General features: G+C 42.3%; 2 protein-coding genes across 5 annotated transcripts in view; one reads left to right on the top strand and one right to left on the bottom strand.

Annotated features, from left to right (window-relative positions):
- Window positions 1-7,107, top strand: part of LOC113013110 (poly(rC)-binding protein 4-like) — a 34,622-nt gene extending 27,515 nt beyond the window's left edge. For both annotated transcript variants that reach the window (XM_026153735.2, XM_026153736.2), the window contains exons 10-14: window positions 1,305-1,346; window positions 1,440-1,515; window positions 1,940-1,989; window positions 4,648-4,817; window positions 6,119-7,107. In XM_026153735.2, coding sequence (XP_026009520.1) covers window positions 1,305-1,346; window positions 1,440-1,515; window positions 1,940-1,989; window positions 4,648-4,817; window positions 6,119-6,464 — 684 coding nt within the window. In that variant the 3' untranslated portion in view covers window positions 6,465-7,107. The remainder of the gene's footprint in view (window positions 1-1,304; window positions 1,347-1,439; window positions 1,516-1,939; window positions 1,990-4,647; window positions 4,818-6,118) is intronic.
- A 1,962-nt stretch (window positions 7,108-9,069) lies between these two features.
- LOC113013052 (dedicator of cytokinesis protein 3-like) overlaps window positions 9,070-13,741 on the bottom strand; it is a 51,698-nt gene continuing 47,026 nt past the window's right edge. For all 3 annotated transcript variants that reach the window (XM_026153637.2, XM_026153638.2, XM_026153639.2), the window contains exons 49-54: window positions 13,640-13,721; window positions 13,316-13,431; window positions 13,120-13,204; window positions 12,911-13,033; window positions 12,677-12,759; window positions 9,070-12,001 (exon numbers count right to left, since the gene is read on the bottom strand). In XM_026153637.2, coding sequence (XP_026009422.1) covers window positions 11,393-12,001; window positions 12,677-12,759; window positions 12,911-13,033; window positions 13,120-13,204; window positions 13,316-13,431; window positions 13,640-13,721 — 1,098 coding nt within the window. In that variant the 3' untranslated portion in view covers window positions 9,070-11,392. The remainder of the gene's footprint in view (window positions 12,002-12,676; window positions 12,760-12,910; window positions 13,034-13,119; window positions 13,205-13,315; window positions 13,432-13,639; window positions 13,722-13,741) is intronic.

Genomic DNA, 13,741 nt, shown 5'->3' with positions numbered 1-13,741 from the left:
GCAGTTTAAAGCAGTTAAACCGTTGCCTTTAACCCTAATCTTCTATTTGAGGTCCCAGAGCTCGAAAACACACTTAATTTTAAAAGCTTTTCTGACATGTCTCAGTAGTGTTGCTAAAAAAAAAAAAAAAAAATGCCGTACTTCTGTTTCTCAGAGAGCCCCGCTGTAAAATCTAGTTATAATGCAGATTTCGTTTAAAACTTTATTGGAGTTGACATGAGTGTTTACGACGTAATCTTTCCTCAAAATTAAACTACTCTGTTTAAATTTCCTGTTATATGCAATCGCTAGTTCATGAGACTTTGCTGGAGGTTTGCCAGCACGTCGGGATACTGTCGTTTTTTGTCTGTAAATGGCTTTTTGGCAACCAAAGTAGATTACATTTTAGATTGCATTTGTTTAGAAATGTCCTCTCATAATGAGTAAAACATTCATTCGTATTCCTTTTTTGTTTATAATAATGCCCACTGGTCATTTTGTCCCTTTCACAAAATGTGCAAGCCAAGTTTGTGGCAATGAGAAGGTTCCACTTCAGTATTTTTGCTTCATATACATTCAAAAGAGAGGGTGGAAAACTAGTTTTATTAGGAGAGCAGTGGAGGCCAAACAATGAAGAGGTAAAGGCAATCTCAGCTAGGTCCAAGGCTTTAGAAGTCTTGTATTTTTTAACTCTGTGTCAGTTTCTCACAATAGTCAACCACAATTTTTAATATAAATGTTTAAAACTGATGAAGTAGTCCTTGTGTAATCCTGTGGACTACCAAGAGTAAAGGTACACTGCCCATATAGATATGTCCTGATGAATGTTTTATAAGTCATCTTAATGCACTGAGCACCACAAGTCAAATTCTGACGTCTCAGGAGTAGATATTTCTAAACGTGGGCAAACAAAACAAAAATCAGAAAGTCCCCAAAGGAAAGCACTGCACTGTCATCCACCAAGGTCAGTGGCTGGTATCCTACATTTAATGGCTTCTTTGTGTGTTCATTCTTCACCATCTTTCAGGATCTTTGGCCGAGCATTTTTATGTGATTTCCTTGACAAACAGACAAATTATATTGCTCATGATGGATGCAGAGTGTTTGCATTGCTTGAATCAATACAAGTGAATTTAGTTTTTATTTATTTATTTATTTTTGGTAAAAGTGCGATCAGTTGGTTCTCTTATTATCATTTAATTTTACTTATCAGAAAAAGGCACGCATTGACAGCGAAGCACTTCCATTAAGCGGCTGCAGATTTATTGCTTGTGTGCGACGTTTTTATTGCTGTAATTTACCTAATGTACGATGCTCTTTTTCAGGCCTACACTTTGCAAAACCAATATGGCATTCCACACTCAGAGGTATGACCATTTGATGGATGTGTTAAAATTTTAATATTACATGAATGGTTTGTGGTTTTGTGTACAATCAAGTTCTTCCTCTTTGTTTTAAAGCTGGCCAAGCTACATCAGCTCTCAGTGCAGCAAGGCCTGAGTCCTATTGCCCAGCCTGCTTCAGCTGTCATACCCGGTGTGTATTGCAGGCATTTTAATCATTGCTTTCTTAATTTCAGATTGCTAACCTGTGTTTAGACATCAGAAATAAATGCCAGCTGTTTTTATCTGCGTTGATTGTGAGCTTTTGTCAGTCAGAAGCGAGGAGAGGGGGGGCTTTGTAGCTTTCTTATATCTCCTAGTGTGAGAGAGAAACTATTAAGTGAAACGATACGTTGTGCGCAGTCAGAGAACTAGGGGAAAGAAAAGAATGAGTGCTGTGTTAAACATCAGCCCATTAAAATGGAAATTAAATGCTTTACTATATCTGGCAGTTTGCAGCTGAAAGGGTTTCTTCTCTATCTCAATGGTGTTTTTGTATGGCTCTGCTAACTAAAAGAGCCGAATGATATTTCAATTCAGTTGTATTCAGTTGATGCGTGTATTTTCTCTCTTATCAGGCATGGACTCAAACTCTCAGACGTCTCAGGAGCTGCTTATTCCCAATGATGTAAGGAAAAGCAAGTCGATCTTTGTGTTTTTGTTCTTTATGCTGTTTATATTGTCCCATTTGAGCGACAGCAAAAACAACAGGAAGCCGACGCTCAGCTCACATGTACGCAGCACCGAAGCAGGTGACTGGCTGCGACTGCAAAGACATCTGGCGTGACTTCAAAAGAGACGAGAGACATGCTTACGACTTACTAATTATCCGCGTTATTTTAACCTCGGACTAACCCAAGGTTAAAGGGATTTTGAGCTGATATGGATCCTTTCGCATTATTGTCTGGGCTGCAGTTGCAATGTCTTAGAGGGACTCCCGTGAGTGTTCAGTAAATCCTCTCATGTTCCCTGACCTACTTAGAAGCTGTCTGCTGTCAAAACAGCCAATAAGGAAACAGACAAAGATCCTTTCCCTCTCCACTTAGCCTCCACCAGGGTTTGATGAAATGCCTCTCCAATCTGAGAGATGAAAATGCAAGACACACATTTATCTTTAAATTCACTATTAGTTTGGTCATTTTGGTCAGATGGCCTGCTCTGGGATATTTGTGTGTGTGTGTGTGTGTGTGTGTGTGTGTGTGTGTGTGGGTAGGTGGGTGGGTGGGGTGGGGTTGAAAGTTGAAATTGTAATGAGGTCATTTATAATTGAACATTTAATTATCCTGAAGCATGATTATTCACAATAATGAAATGTTGCTCTGAAAATTCAACCATAAGGCTGGAGTTTAAATTTCTTTTTAAAAAAAAGGTGCTGATGAAGTGACTGAAGCAGGAATAAAACAGTCTTTGGACCATAGAGTAATAAAAGCTACTGAGTATCTAACCACATGGCGGTGTCGAAATACTCCTCTAGGTGTGTGTTTTGGCAATAAAAAAGGGAATAAAAATAACTTTAACTCTGCTGTCTTTGTTGAAAACAAGAAAAAAGGAAGAACTGGACTGGTTACTCAAGGGTTCGCTTAACTGTATAGGATAAAGCCACATCCCTGAAACAACATTTCTAAAATGCCTGAAGGCATTTCTTCCCCCATGTAAACCCCCCGCATGGCGAGCAGCACAACGCATCAGAGGTATGAGGGAGTCCAGTGCTATACGTGACAGGGACAGCTGTAAGCTCCAACCATTGTTCCAGAAGAGAGGACTTACAGCTATGACTGAGCCTCTTCAGCCCAGGCCGGCCACACTCCGGCCTCACAATCCTGCTCTGTGCTCGCACACTGAAAGCCGAAGGAGAGTTGCACGCACACACAGATGTATTCAGAAACTGCTTACACCCAGTCAGCAGTATACAGTAGTTCTGCGGTGGAAGGAAGATTTAGCCAGAAGAAAAATGGCTGCACCTTTGCCATCCCATCCCTCTTCTTGTGTCCTTTCAAACGACTGCCTCAGCAGTAAACCAACAAAATATAGGCCACTTACAAGTGAGGACGACGAGCATTGTGTAACATTACTGTTTATTAAAATAACAGCTTTTTAAAAAGCCCAAAAGTTTAATTATCCGATTTTTTTTTTTTTGTTCTTTTTTCCCAGTTTGTTCACACAAAGATGTGTGTGGGCAAGCTGGTGTAAAAGGCCCATGATTTTTAGTCTCAGTGGGGTAGAGATGTAATCTGTGATTTGAGCTCTGTAGGGAGCATTGTTTCTAGAGTTGCTCTCTAGGCTGGCCACTCTCTGTGTATTTCTCCCCTTCTAAATAAACTGCGGAGCCAATAATAGCCAGGCAGAGCAACCAGGTCGCTGTGTGACAGATCAGACATTGTGGAACAGGCTGCTTACTTCTCAGGAAAGGAATGTAAAATGGAGGGAGGACATTGTGTTAGTGTGTGTGTGTGCGCGCGTGTGTGTTGTGTACTTCTGCCTATACGTCAGCCACTGTTAAACTTCCTGCACACTCACTTACTACAAGTACTTCATCACTGTCTGGCCCACTCGCAATATATTTGGCAGCATAACCCTGTCGCCTGAGCCTTGACACCCTGCACTTGAGCTGTTGCCCCGAGCTTTGGCTCTGCTGAATATTGTCACTAATGGCCAAGGGTGCAGGTAATGAAAGCAAAACAAAAGTGATAATGTATTTTGGAATGCAATAAAACTCGTGTCATTGTCTAATCTGCTCTCAGCAGAGAGAACACTCAAGCCAATGGGACTGTATATTATATATTTGAGTTATTTTCCCATTATGTTTTCCATTAGTGCAGAGATGCATCTAGCTGGCGTGTGTTTGGGAAGTGATTTGTTTGGGAAGTCATCACCACTCTGAGGAATCAATAACCTTTTAGCCACTCAGATTAATGAGAGGCAAATGTGCCTTCTCTCGTCTCTTTTACCGGTGCGCACACAGTAGCAATTAAGGGAGACCCGCCAGAGGGGGGGAGGAGGTTTGACATGCATGATGAATGACCAATCCAGTGAAGACAAACAATGTAATTGCAATATTTGAAGTGGGCTGCATTAAGTCAGCTCAACAGCAGTGCAGTTTTCATAGTGTTCCCTCTCCTTTGCCCCCTTTGTCAGAATCACTTTGATCAGCACAACAGAGCCGACAGTGGGAAAACGCTGCGTTCAGTCAAATGATTTATTAAACCCCCCAGATTCTGTATATCTACGTAGTAATTAATTTTTCCATCAAACTGACCTGATCTGTCTCAACTCTGTCCTCCCGCAGCTGATTGGCTCGATCATTGGTCGTCAGGGCACTAAGATCAACGAGATCAGGCAGGTGTCAGGAGCTCAGATTAAAATCGGGAGCCAGCTGGACGGGACAAGCGATCGCCATGTCACTATCACAGGAACACCAGTGAGCATCAACCTGGCCCAGTACCTCATTACCTCCTGGTAAGGCCCAGTGACACACACAGCCATCTAATGAATCATTGCAAGCACAGGCCTGACAGAAAAGCACCGACTTAAAAGGGTCAAAGGCTGTGCTATAAGTGGTAATGAGGTGCTGCTGGTATGAAGAATGAGTAAGAGCAGGTCTGTGTTGTGTGCTGGATAGTAATGTCTTGTTGGAATTCAGGCATTGCTATGCTCTGACATGTTTTTTTTAAATTAGCTTTTCTTCTATATAAGACCATAAGGAAGGAAATTAATCTGCATTAAATGTAGTTATCAGTTCTTGCTTTTAACAATTCAAAAAAAAAAAAGAGGAAAAAATACAAAAACATTCCCACTTTAATTCTTGTAACTGATTCAGATCAGCTTTGCCTCATTATTTTTTGGTGTTCCTCAAACCGCATTTCTTTCTGTGTAAAACATATGCTAGCAGTGACAAAAAGGTGTCAACAATGATAAAAAAAAAAGTTTATATACAGTATGTACTCGATTGCACCTGATAACCAACTACAATACATAGAGGGAGTCAAATGACAGGTAGCCAGGAGATTTTTCTGGATACCAGTAACGGGGGCAAAAGATATTCCAGCAAAGTTGAACAAGTGTTGAAGAAAATTTGGGCCATATACTGGTGATCGTACTCACTTATGTTTGTCACGTCATAAACAAATACTATATTGAGGGTGAGATATTAAAGAATACTGCTAACAGCTACTGCAGCAATAAAGTGGATCACAGTGAAGTCGCTCAAACCTGTAAAACAACTAGTTCAAAAAGTTATGGGAGACAAATCAAATGGAACAAATGATACACTCCCTGACAAAGATTTTTTTTATCAAATGGTGGAGGCCGCCTTATAGACTTGCAATATTAACATCTTCATTCATCCATTTCCTTCCACTTCATGGTCACAGGAGCTTGGAGCCTTCCCCAGCTGACATAGGGCAAGAGGCAGGGTTTTAAGAGGGCAGTGGGTATTTCCAACACTTGGTTTTCATGCCCTCTGATTCTTCTTATTTTCACATTTGCGTTCTTTAACCTCTAACGGACGCTGACTTAAAAGGCATCACTTCCAGTAAATCTGTTATAATGTAACGTAGTTCCCTCTGGAGCCACAAAAAGCTTTTCTTTTTTTCCACACATGCATTAATGCTCTCCAAGACCTGCAAACAAACTACAATAAGTAACTTTGGTGGAGTTCCCCTTTAATGATTTTCCAGAAACTTCCCCCAGTGTTGCAGCAACAGAATAATCCTCTAATCTTCACGACTCTCTTTTCTTTTCTTTTTTTCCTATCATAGTTTAGAGACAGCCAAATCTACAGCCCAGGCAGCCAGCATGGGAAGTCCAGTTGACCTCAACATGGCCTTCACCCAGCCAGCCTCCCCAGCTGCTTCTCCTGCACCCACCCTGGCTGCCGTGAGCACCCTGACCCCAGCTCATGTTCTGGGAGCTCCGTACGGTGCCATGCCCCTCTCCGGGCTGCTGGGGGTGAAGTCCGTCCCCTTTCTGACTTTGTCCAGCCCGGCCCCAGCCGTAGCCGTCACTGCAGCACCCTCCCACACCACTCTGGCTGCCTACACAGCCAAAATCTCTTCAGCCAACTGCATCAAAAAGCCAGAGAGACAGAAGTTCGCTCCCTACTGATGAAGCCTCTGAGCTCCGTGCGCAGAGTCAGATGAAGGACAGCTGCAGTGTTCTTTCACAAACCCCTGATGTAGCCATATCCGCTGGCAGAGATGCTCTTGCCTTTTATTCTATGACACACCAACAGAGACGAGACCAATGGAGATGTGGATAAAGCTATTAAAAGTTATTTACGACTATAGATAATTTGTGAGTTACCCATGAATTGATGGACAGCTTTCATTGTCACCTCATCACTGTTATTGATCACAAAAAAACAATAAAAAAAAAAAAGGGCTGAGGTCTCACCTGAGACACACATGTTTACCAGTGTTTACATGTGTGTCTCAAGTTAGAGATCAGCTAAGTATTTATCCTCAATAAATTTGTAAATTATACTCAGATGACAGATGCTCTACTGTATGATGCTTTTATACAATGTCTACGTTTGCCTCTTGAAGTTTTTAAGAAAATTTGTAAATGTCTGGGGGGTGTTTTGTTTTTGTTTTTTTGTTTTTTTTTTTAATAATCTGTGCTATATTACTGTACTTTACGTTGTTCAGTGTTATGTCTTTTTTGTTGGAATTTATTTTGAATGTGCAACTTGGTTAATCTTTATTTATTAGTATTGTTTCACTTATTAAAAGTCTTTGGTTCCTGTTAATGGTGGCTTTATCTATTTCCTTCACAGGCATTCAAAGAGCAATGATGCAGCTTTGCAGAAACTCATTTTCAGGAGGAAACAGTACACACACACACACACACACACACACACACACACACACACACACACACACACACACACAAAAACAAGACAACGCCACATTTAGGTTTTCTCTCAAATAACAACAAGATGGGAGGTTCTCATTTTAGCTGCAAGAACTGATGAGAGATTCGTTTCACACTATTGTGCTCATGTGCCCCAAAACAATAACTGCAGAATGAGACGGTGCAACCTCAGAGGAGAAAAGAGCTCTGCTGGCATGATGGGCAATGTGCTCACATGTAAGTGTGCATGTATAAAAGCGCACAATCGCATGGCGTTCTGTGCAGAGAAAATGCGCTCTGTAAGTCCCTTGAGACAAAGTGTAGAGAGACTGTAAGGCAGAGGGGTTTGTGTGGGGGGAAAAAGGGGCACTAACATGGCTAGGAGCTAGAAAAGATCTGAGGATTCACAGCAATGCTGTGGAAAAAAAAATCTGTATCTGCATCAGCATGCACCACAGCATCATCATCCTCAGGAGAGGCAGCTACAATCCTTTCATCCTAACTATTTCTGTTTTGGGTTTTTTTCTGTCACTGCATCATGGATATGCGAGACACTATGAATGCGCAGTTCTCACTGTTACCAAACGCATTCACTTTTCAGAGGCAAACAAAAAAAGAGCCAGTGCCTCAGTTTCATAGACTTTCTGCTGAAGTCCAGCAAACAGTGAAGCTAAATTATGACACAAAGAAAACTTGATCTTTGAGGTCCTTGAATTTCTCTTCTGTCTCTATGGTAACATCATTTGTGAGTTTATATATTATTCTTTCTAGGACCTCCTAAAATCCAAGTACATGCCAAGATATAATGCTTGTAAAATCACCTTCAAATGACAAATCAGAGCACCTTTTTCAGCAGTAACTCAAAAAAACAATTTTCTGTATGATCAGTCTCTGACATGATTGTAGAGGAATTTTGGGCCACTCTTCTTTGCTTCAGTTCAATGGGGTTTGCAGGCATTCGTGTAGGCACAGCTCTCTTAAGGGCCCACCACCTCATTTCAGGCAGGTTGACTTTGACCATTACAACACTTTCTTTTCTTTTCCAGCTGTTCTGTTTGTTCTTGTACTTGAAATCTTTGTCCTCTTACATGACCCAGTATTGGGTTTTAGCTGCCTGACAGATGACCCACCATTTGACTCCAAAATACTTTAAGTACGGAGGAGTTTGTGGTCAGCGCAACAACAGCAAGGTGTCCAGCTCCTGTTCTAAGCCCAGAAGATCATCACTTCACCACCATGCTGGACAGCTTGTATGAGGTGTTTGTGTTGATGTGCAGTATTTGTTTTTCACCAAATATGGTGCTGTCCCTTGTGGTCAAACACGTCAACTTTAGCCTCTGACTGCAGTCTATTTCTAACTAACCCATTCCCTTTGACCCTTAGTATACTATAAAAACCTATCATGTGATTATGTTACAGTTTTATAGCATTTATAGTCTGAAACAGATCAAAGTCCATAGTATTTAAAGGTTTGCCAATAGCTTACTGTGAAATATGCTTTCTTTACACGAACAGATAAACTCCACTGATATTCCAGCTCCATTACCACACACCAGATACGTTGCATTAGAATATCAAAGCATGAAGTTTGAGCTGGTGACAGCTGGGACCCTAGCTGTCACTTAGCTGTCACATTTTCTTTTTTCTTCTTCTTCTTTCAGTTGTGGTGGACTCGGGGGATGTGTGGCATGCCGTTATCTATGCACAGACACTCGCAAAACTGAAAATAGCACAAATATCTGCATTCTTACCACTGTAGCGCTCAGCCTCAGTAATTCAGTGACAAACAGCACCCTCCACTGTCGACTCAATATTCTGCGTGACCCTTCACGGTACAGAAAAAGGTAGCGAGGAAGAGTTAGAGCTGATAAAAGATTGTCTTTAATGTTTGGCATTGTTAATGAATTCCATACCACAGCAGTTATGGGAGTAGGAAAACCACTTTTACAACCAAACACTGTTTGATCATGCTAACACCATATGTACAGGAAAGCACATTGAAAAGTGTATAAAGTATTTATATGAGAGGACTCAAGTCAAGAACGGTGGAGACGGCCACAGTCTAATGGATTCGTCCTTTTCCAAACACTGATTATAGATATTTATCAATTACATTGATCTCTGGAGTACATGTATATACACAAAACAACAATAAACCTTTTGGGGGTTTCTGCAATAATTCTCAAAAATATTTCACAATACTGCTGTATGTACAATAACAGAATTTACATTGAAAAATTCTATTGTACCTATATTTTGAGTATCACTTCAGTCACCAGTTATCCTCAACGCCATCAAGCTCACAAGAGATACTCACGTGCCGTTACAGATCTAATGACCTCATGTTCAACTCCATACAAAGTACAGCAGCCTATTCAGTGCCTTCTGTCTCGGTACGGTTTCTGAAATATGTTCACACAACTGATGATCTCACATACAAAAATAGATGTTGTCTAGTCAGCTGACAACTTGATGTACAGTAACACAAAGCATCCACCTGCAAAAAACAACCAGGAAAACAAGTAATTGTTAAAATATTAGCTATATCCTTCCAACCCCCACGGGACGATAAAGAGCGCTGTTCCTTCTGCCCCACAGTAAAAGTAAACCTTTCTGCCAGTCCGGGCTTCAGCATTCTTGTGTAACATGTCATCAGTTTTGAAACAACAGAAGGTAATTGAGAAAGAGCCGCAGGCAGAATAAGAAATATTAGCGCTACAAACCAAACAACAATCTGAAACCAAAGCGGGACAAAACCATACAAAAACATCACTAGGTAGATATCTTCTTTTTTTCTATTTTTTTTTCCTTCAGGGAGTTTACAGTGAAGAAAGTGAAAAGGAGAATGGCTGTTACTACATGAGCTCCCCACAGTCCGGATGAGAGGTCAAACTGCATTTGAGTGCACTTAAGGCAGGTAGGCGATTCCAATGCTGTCTGTGTGGGCTCCTCGACCGGTCACTGAGCAGTTGGGGCGGATGGGTGGGGGGCGTGTGGGCTCGACAGTGTCGTCAGGCGCAACAAAAATTGCCACTGCAGCTGTCCAGGTTCAGCCCTCACTGCTCAACATGGTCTGACAACCATACACAGAGAAGGAAAATGACGGCGAGAGAGTGGTGTTGGTGTTAGTTTGGAGTCCAGCAGGTGTGAAGTGGACAGTTCTTCATTCTCCGTGAACATGAAAGCTGACAGGTGTGGGGCCTGTCTGTCAACTGTCCTCAGTTTGCCTTCAGACTCCCAAACACCTTCATTCCTCTCGAGATATCTTTGTCACACAGAAGAGACAAATAGAGACGTCTTCAACAAAGACTCAACTTAAAGCACTTAAACATTAGCCAGGATTGCAGCTGGTGCAATACAAGTAGGAACATCTCATCTGAATACATTCACGTGGGTTTCCATACGCATGGTACGGATGGGAAATCATCAGTGACTTAAGTTCGTGTCCCTTGAGATGCTGGTCCAAGAGGAGAGCTGCAAGTACACCAGCGATTTGCGACAGCCCAGCAGCAACACGTATTACAGTGCGCATTTGATATGATTCACTATTAAGGAGCACTTAACAGTGTTTTGAAAAAACATAATGGACGTAAGCCTTTGAAAACACTATAATGTAGCAAATTTATCAAAATAAGAATTCATATATATGAAGCATTTAAAGCAGAGAAGTCACCTCGCTGTGACTAATAACCTTCTGTAGTTTCCTCGTGTTGTGAAATGACATGAAAAGCAAAATTAAGGGAGTTCACAGCTTATACTGCACCTGGGATCATGTTGGTTATGATCGTGGTCGTCATGTTTCACAAAACCGTTTTCATATTATTCTCAAGTGGAAAAAAAAACATGCTCACAGACGAGTTGTACAATTGTGTACAATCAATATCAATTTTTGAACAGAAGTTAATTGATCCCATTGTTCAAGAGATATTTTTCTTTTAATTCTAAGAGGCCACACGAAGCAGCGGCAGCGGTTGTGCCTCAAACCGTAGCTTCAACCGTCTTCGCTCCTTCGTTCCTTTCCTTCATGTGCACTGAAGTTAAACCGCAGAACATGACAATCGAGCATGCTCCATTGCGTCACATTAGACTTGTTCTACTACCGCTTCCTTTTACTCAGTGCAAATGAAGGGAAGAAGAAAAGGAGAAGAAAGCTCTAACGTAAACTGAGCTGGAGTTTCAGATCACTGTGTCTCCTCGTGCTCCTCGCTGATGCACTGCTCCCAGGCATGTTTGCCCTGGTCCTCTCTGTGGCCATGAGGGGAATGGAAGATCCTGCGGGGGAGCGGGATGGGTTGAGGTGGCAGGTCCTCCTCAGGAATGCAGCCCTCTCTCAAGTAGGGTTTGGGGGGAACAGCTGGAGGCTGAGGTCTGCGGTAAGGGATGTGATGAGGGCCATGAGTAGGGGCGTGGTGGTGAGTTGGTGGCCCATGTGAGTGGCTGTCCAGCCCTGGGTGGGCATGAGCGTGAGGGTGCGGGTGGTTGTGCGGGTGTGACGCAGGGCTGCGGTAGTGGAAAGGGCGAACCGGGTCCATGGAGTCGATTTCTCCTCCGCCGTAGTGGATGTGCATGTAGGGAGACGCCATGTACTCGTCAGGTGGGGACCACAGGTGACTTGGAAGAGGCTCCAAGGCATCGTTCCTGATGGGTCCAGGATCAGGATACTGACCCCCAAAGTTACTCTCACTCAGGGAGGAGACACCGCTGCTGGCGCTGCCTGATAGAGTGGAGTTACTGCCTCCCAAAGCAGACTGAGGACTGGTAGGAGAGCCAGGGATTGGGTGGAGAGGAGACTAGAGAAAGAGAAAGAGAAAGAGAGAGGATGTCATGGGTGTCTTTTTTTAAAGTAATGTTGTTTACATTTAACGTTTACATTTCGGCTTGATATCTCTTTTAACTTTTTCCCTCTTGGGTGCTTTTTAGAGCTGTTGTCAAATTTCATCTTAATGGGGAAAAGAGTAAAGATGATATCTAAAAGTGGATCGAGGATAGGAGAAACCTCAAATAATCAAAAGATCAAAATAAACAAAGTAAACATTTGCCAGTGTTGAAAGTCATGCGTCCTGAACAAAGCAGGTGTGGTAGCAGGGTGTGGTCTTTGGCTCAGATGCAGGGGAGGGGTGGAGTAGAAGGTTTAGAAGACCGTGCCAAGAGAGGCTGGCTGGAAACTGTCAGTCCTTATCTAATCATGTCTCTTCTACTTATGCAGTAGCGCACTGAGACTGAGGTGACTGCACAGAACTTGGTTTGGCAGCCAGAAATCTACAGCGGCTGGCGCCCTGAAAAAGCTCCGGCTCTGTCTGAAAAGACGGTGATAAAAGTGTGTAAATAATAAAGAAACCAAGCACACTAGTCACCATATCTGACAGTGTGTGCGTTAATGTCCCTAATGTGGCAGGGTTTTTGCTACAACAGGCAAATACAAAATTATAAATTCAAAGTGGATGATGTTTTTCTTAAGCTTGTACCTTTCGGAGGGAACGGACAGGCAGGGCAGGAGGAGGGTCGCTGTTCTGTTGGTGAAATGCATCACAGTGCATCAGGAAATGTCCTGTGAAGAGAAGTTCAAGTCAGGAAAAGGAATAAAAAAATAAAAGCCCACAAAGTCCAGATCATTATAGACAATGAGGAGTAGTACCCTAACCAAACAGATTCCCTGAAATCCTCGATAAGCATAACTGTGAAGTAAAATGAAATAGTACCTGGTGGGAAGGACCTGGGTGGGACAGGGGGCATTATTACCCCTCCGGTAGAAGCTGGCATGTAGGTCATCTGCTCCCTGTTCTCCCCATCCAGACTCCAGCTACTGGGAGTGTTGGGAAAGACTGAAAGGGAATACAAAAACTTTTTTTTAAGACAGCACAAACATCTTATGCACCAAAATAGCTAGTTTGCTGCTCATATATGTTACCTTTCTCTGGTAGCGTCATATGAACATCAGTACAAGGCTTACAGGGGCTAACTTGCTGAAGTAAGGCACGCTGCATGTGGTTGTTCTGGAAAAAATAAAATGAAGCAAAAGAACAAAATGAATCAGAAACACAGAAACAGAACACATTTTTGTTTGTATATTCATTCAGCATTACGGGACTGCAGATTTCCCCCACCTGCCCATTCTCTGCCATGTTGTAGTACATGGAGTTGTTGGCTCTCTCGCGATGAGACGGCAACAGAATCATCACTTCTCGGTTGTGTTTGGCCTTATCGGGTAAGGATGGAGAGCCTGGACAAAAGAAAAGACGCGCAAGTAAACGATTTCTATTTGCAAATAAGTAAGAGACAAAGATGTTTGTTGTCATAAAAGTGCAGAATTTTGCAGCCTTGTTACTTTCTAGTGTTGCTTATTTATGTGAGCATCTTATTACAGGATGGTTAGTATGGGTAATATACAGTAGTAACTATCAGATGTGACTTTCTGCTTTGTTCCTCACCTCTGGCACTTGAGGGGGCAGAGTTAATAATCTGGGAAGAGTTGGAGCGGATTGAGCTCAGGCTGGAGGACGAAGGGCTTGGCTGCAAAACAAAACTTTTAT

This window comes from Astatotilapia calliptera, chromosome 20 (assembly GCF_964374335.1).
Source record: "Astatotilapia calliptera chromosome 20, fAstCal68.1, whole genome shotgun sequence".
Lineage (NCBI taxonomy): Eukaryota > Metazoa > Chordata > Actinopteri > Cichliformes > Cichlidae > Astatotilapia > Astatotilapia calliptera.
This window is presented reverse-complemented; position numbering and strand designations above follow the sequence as displayed.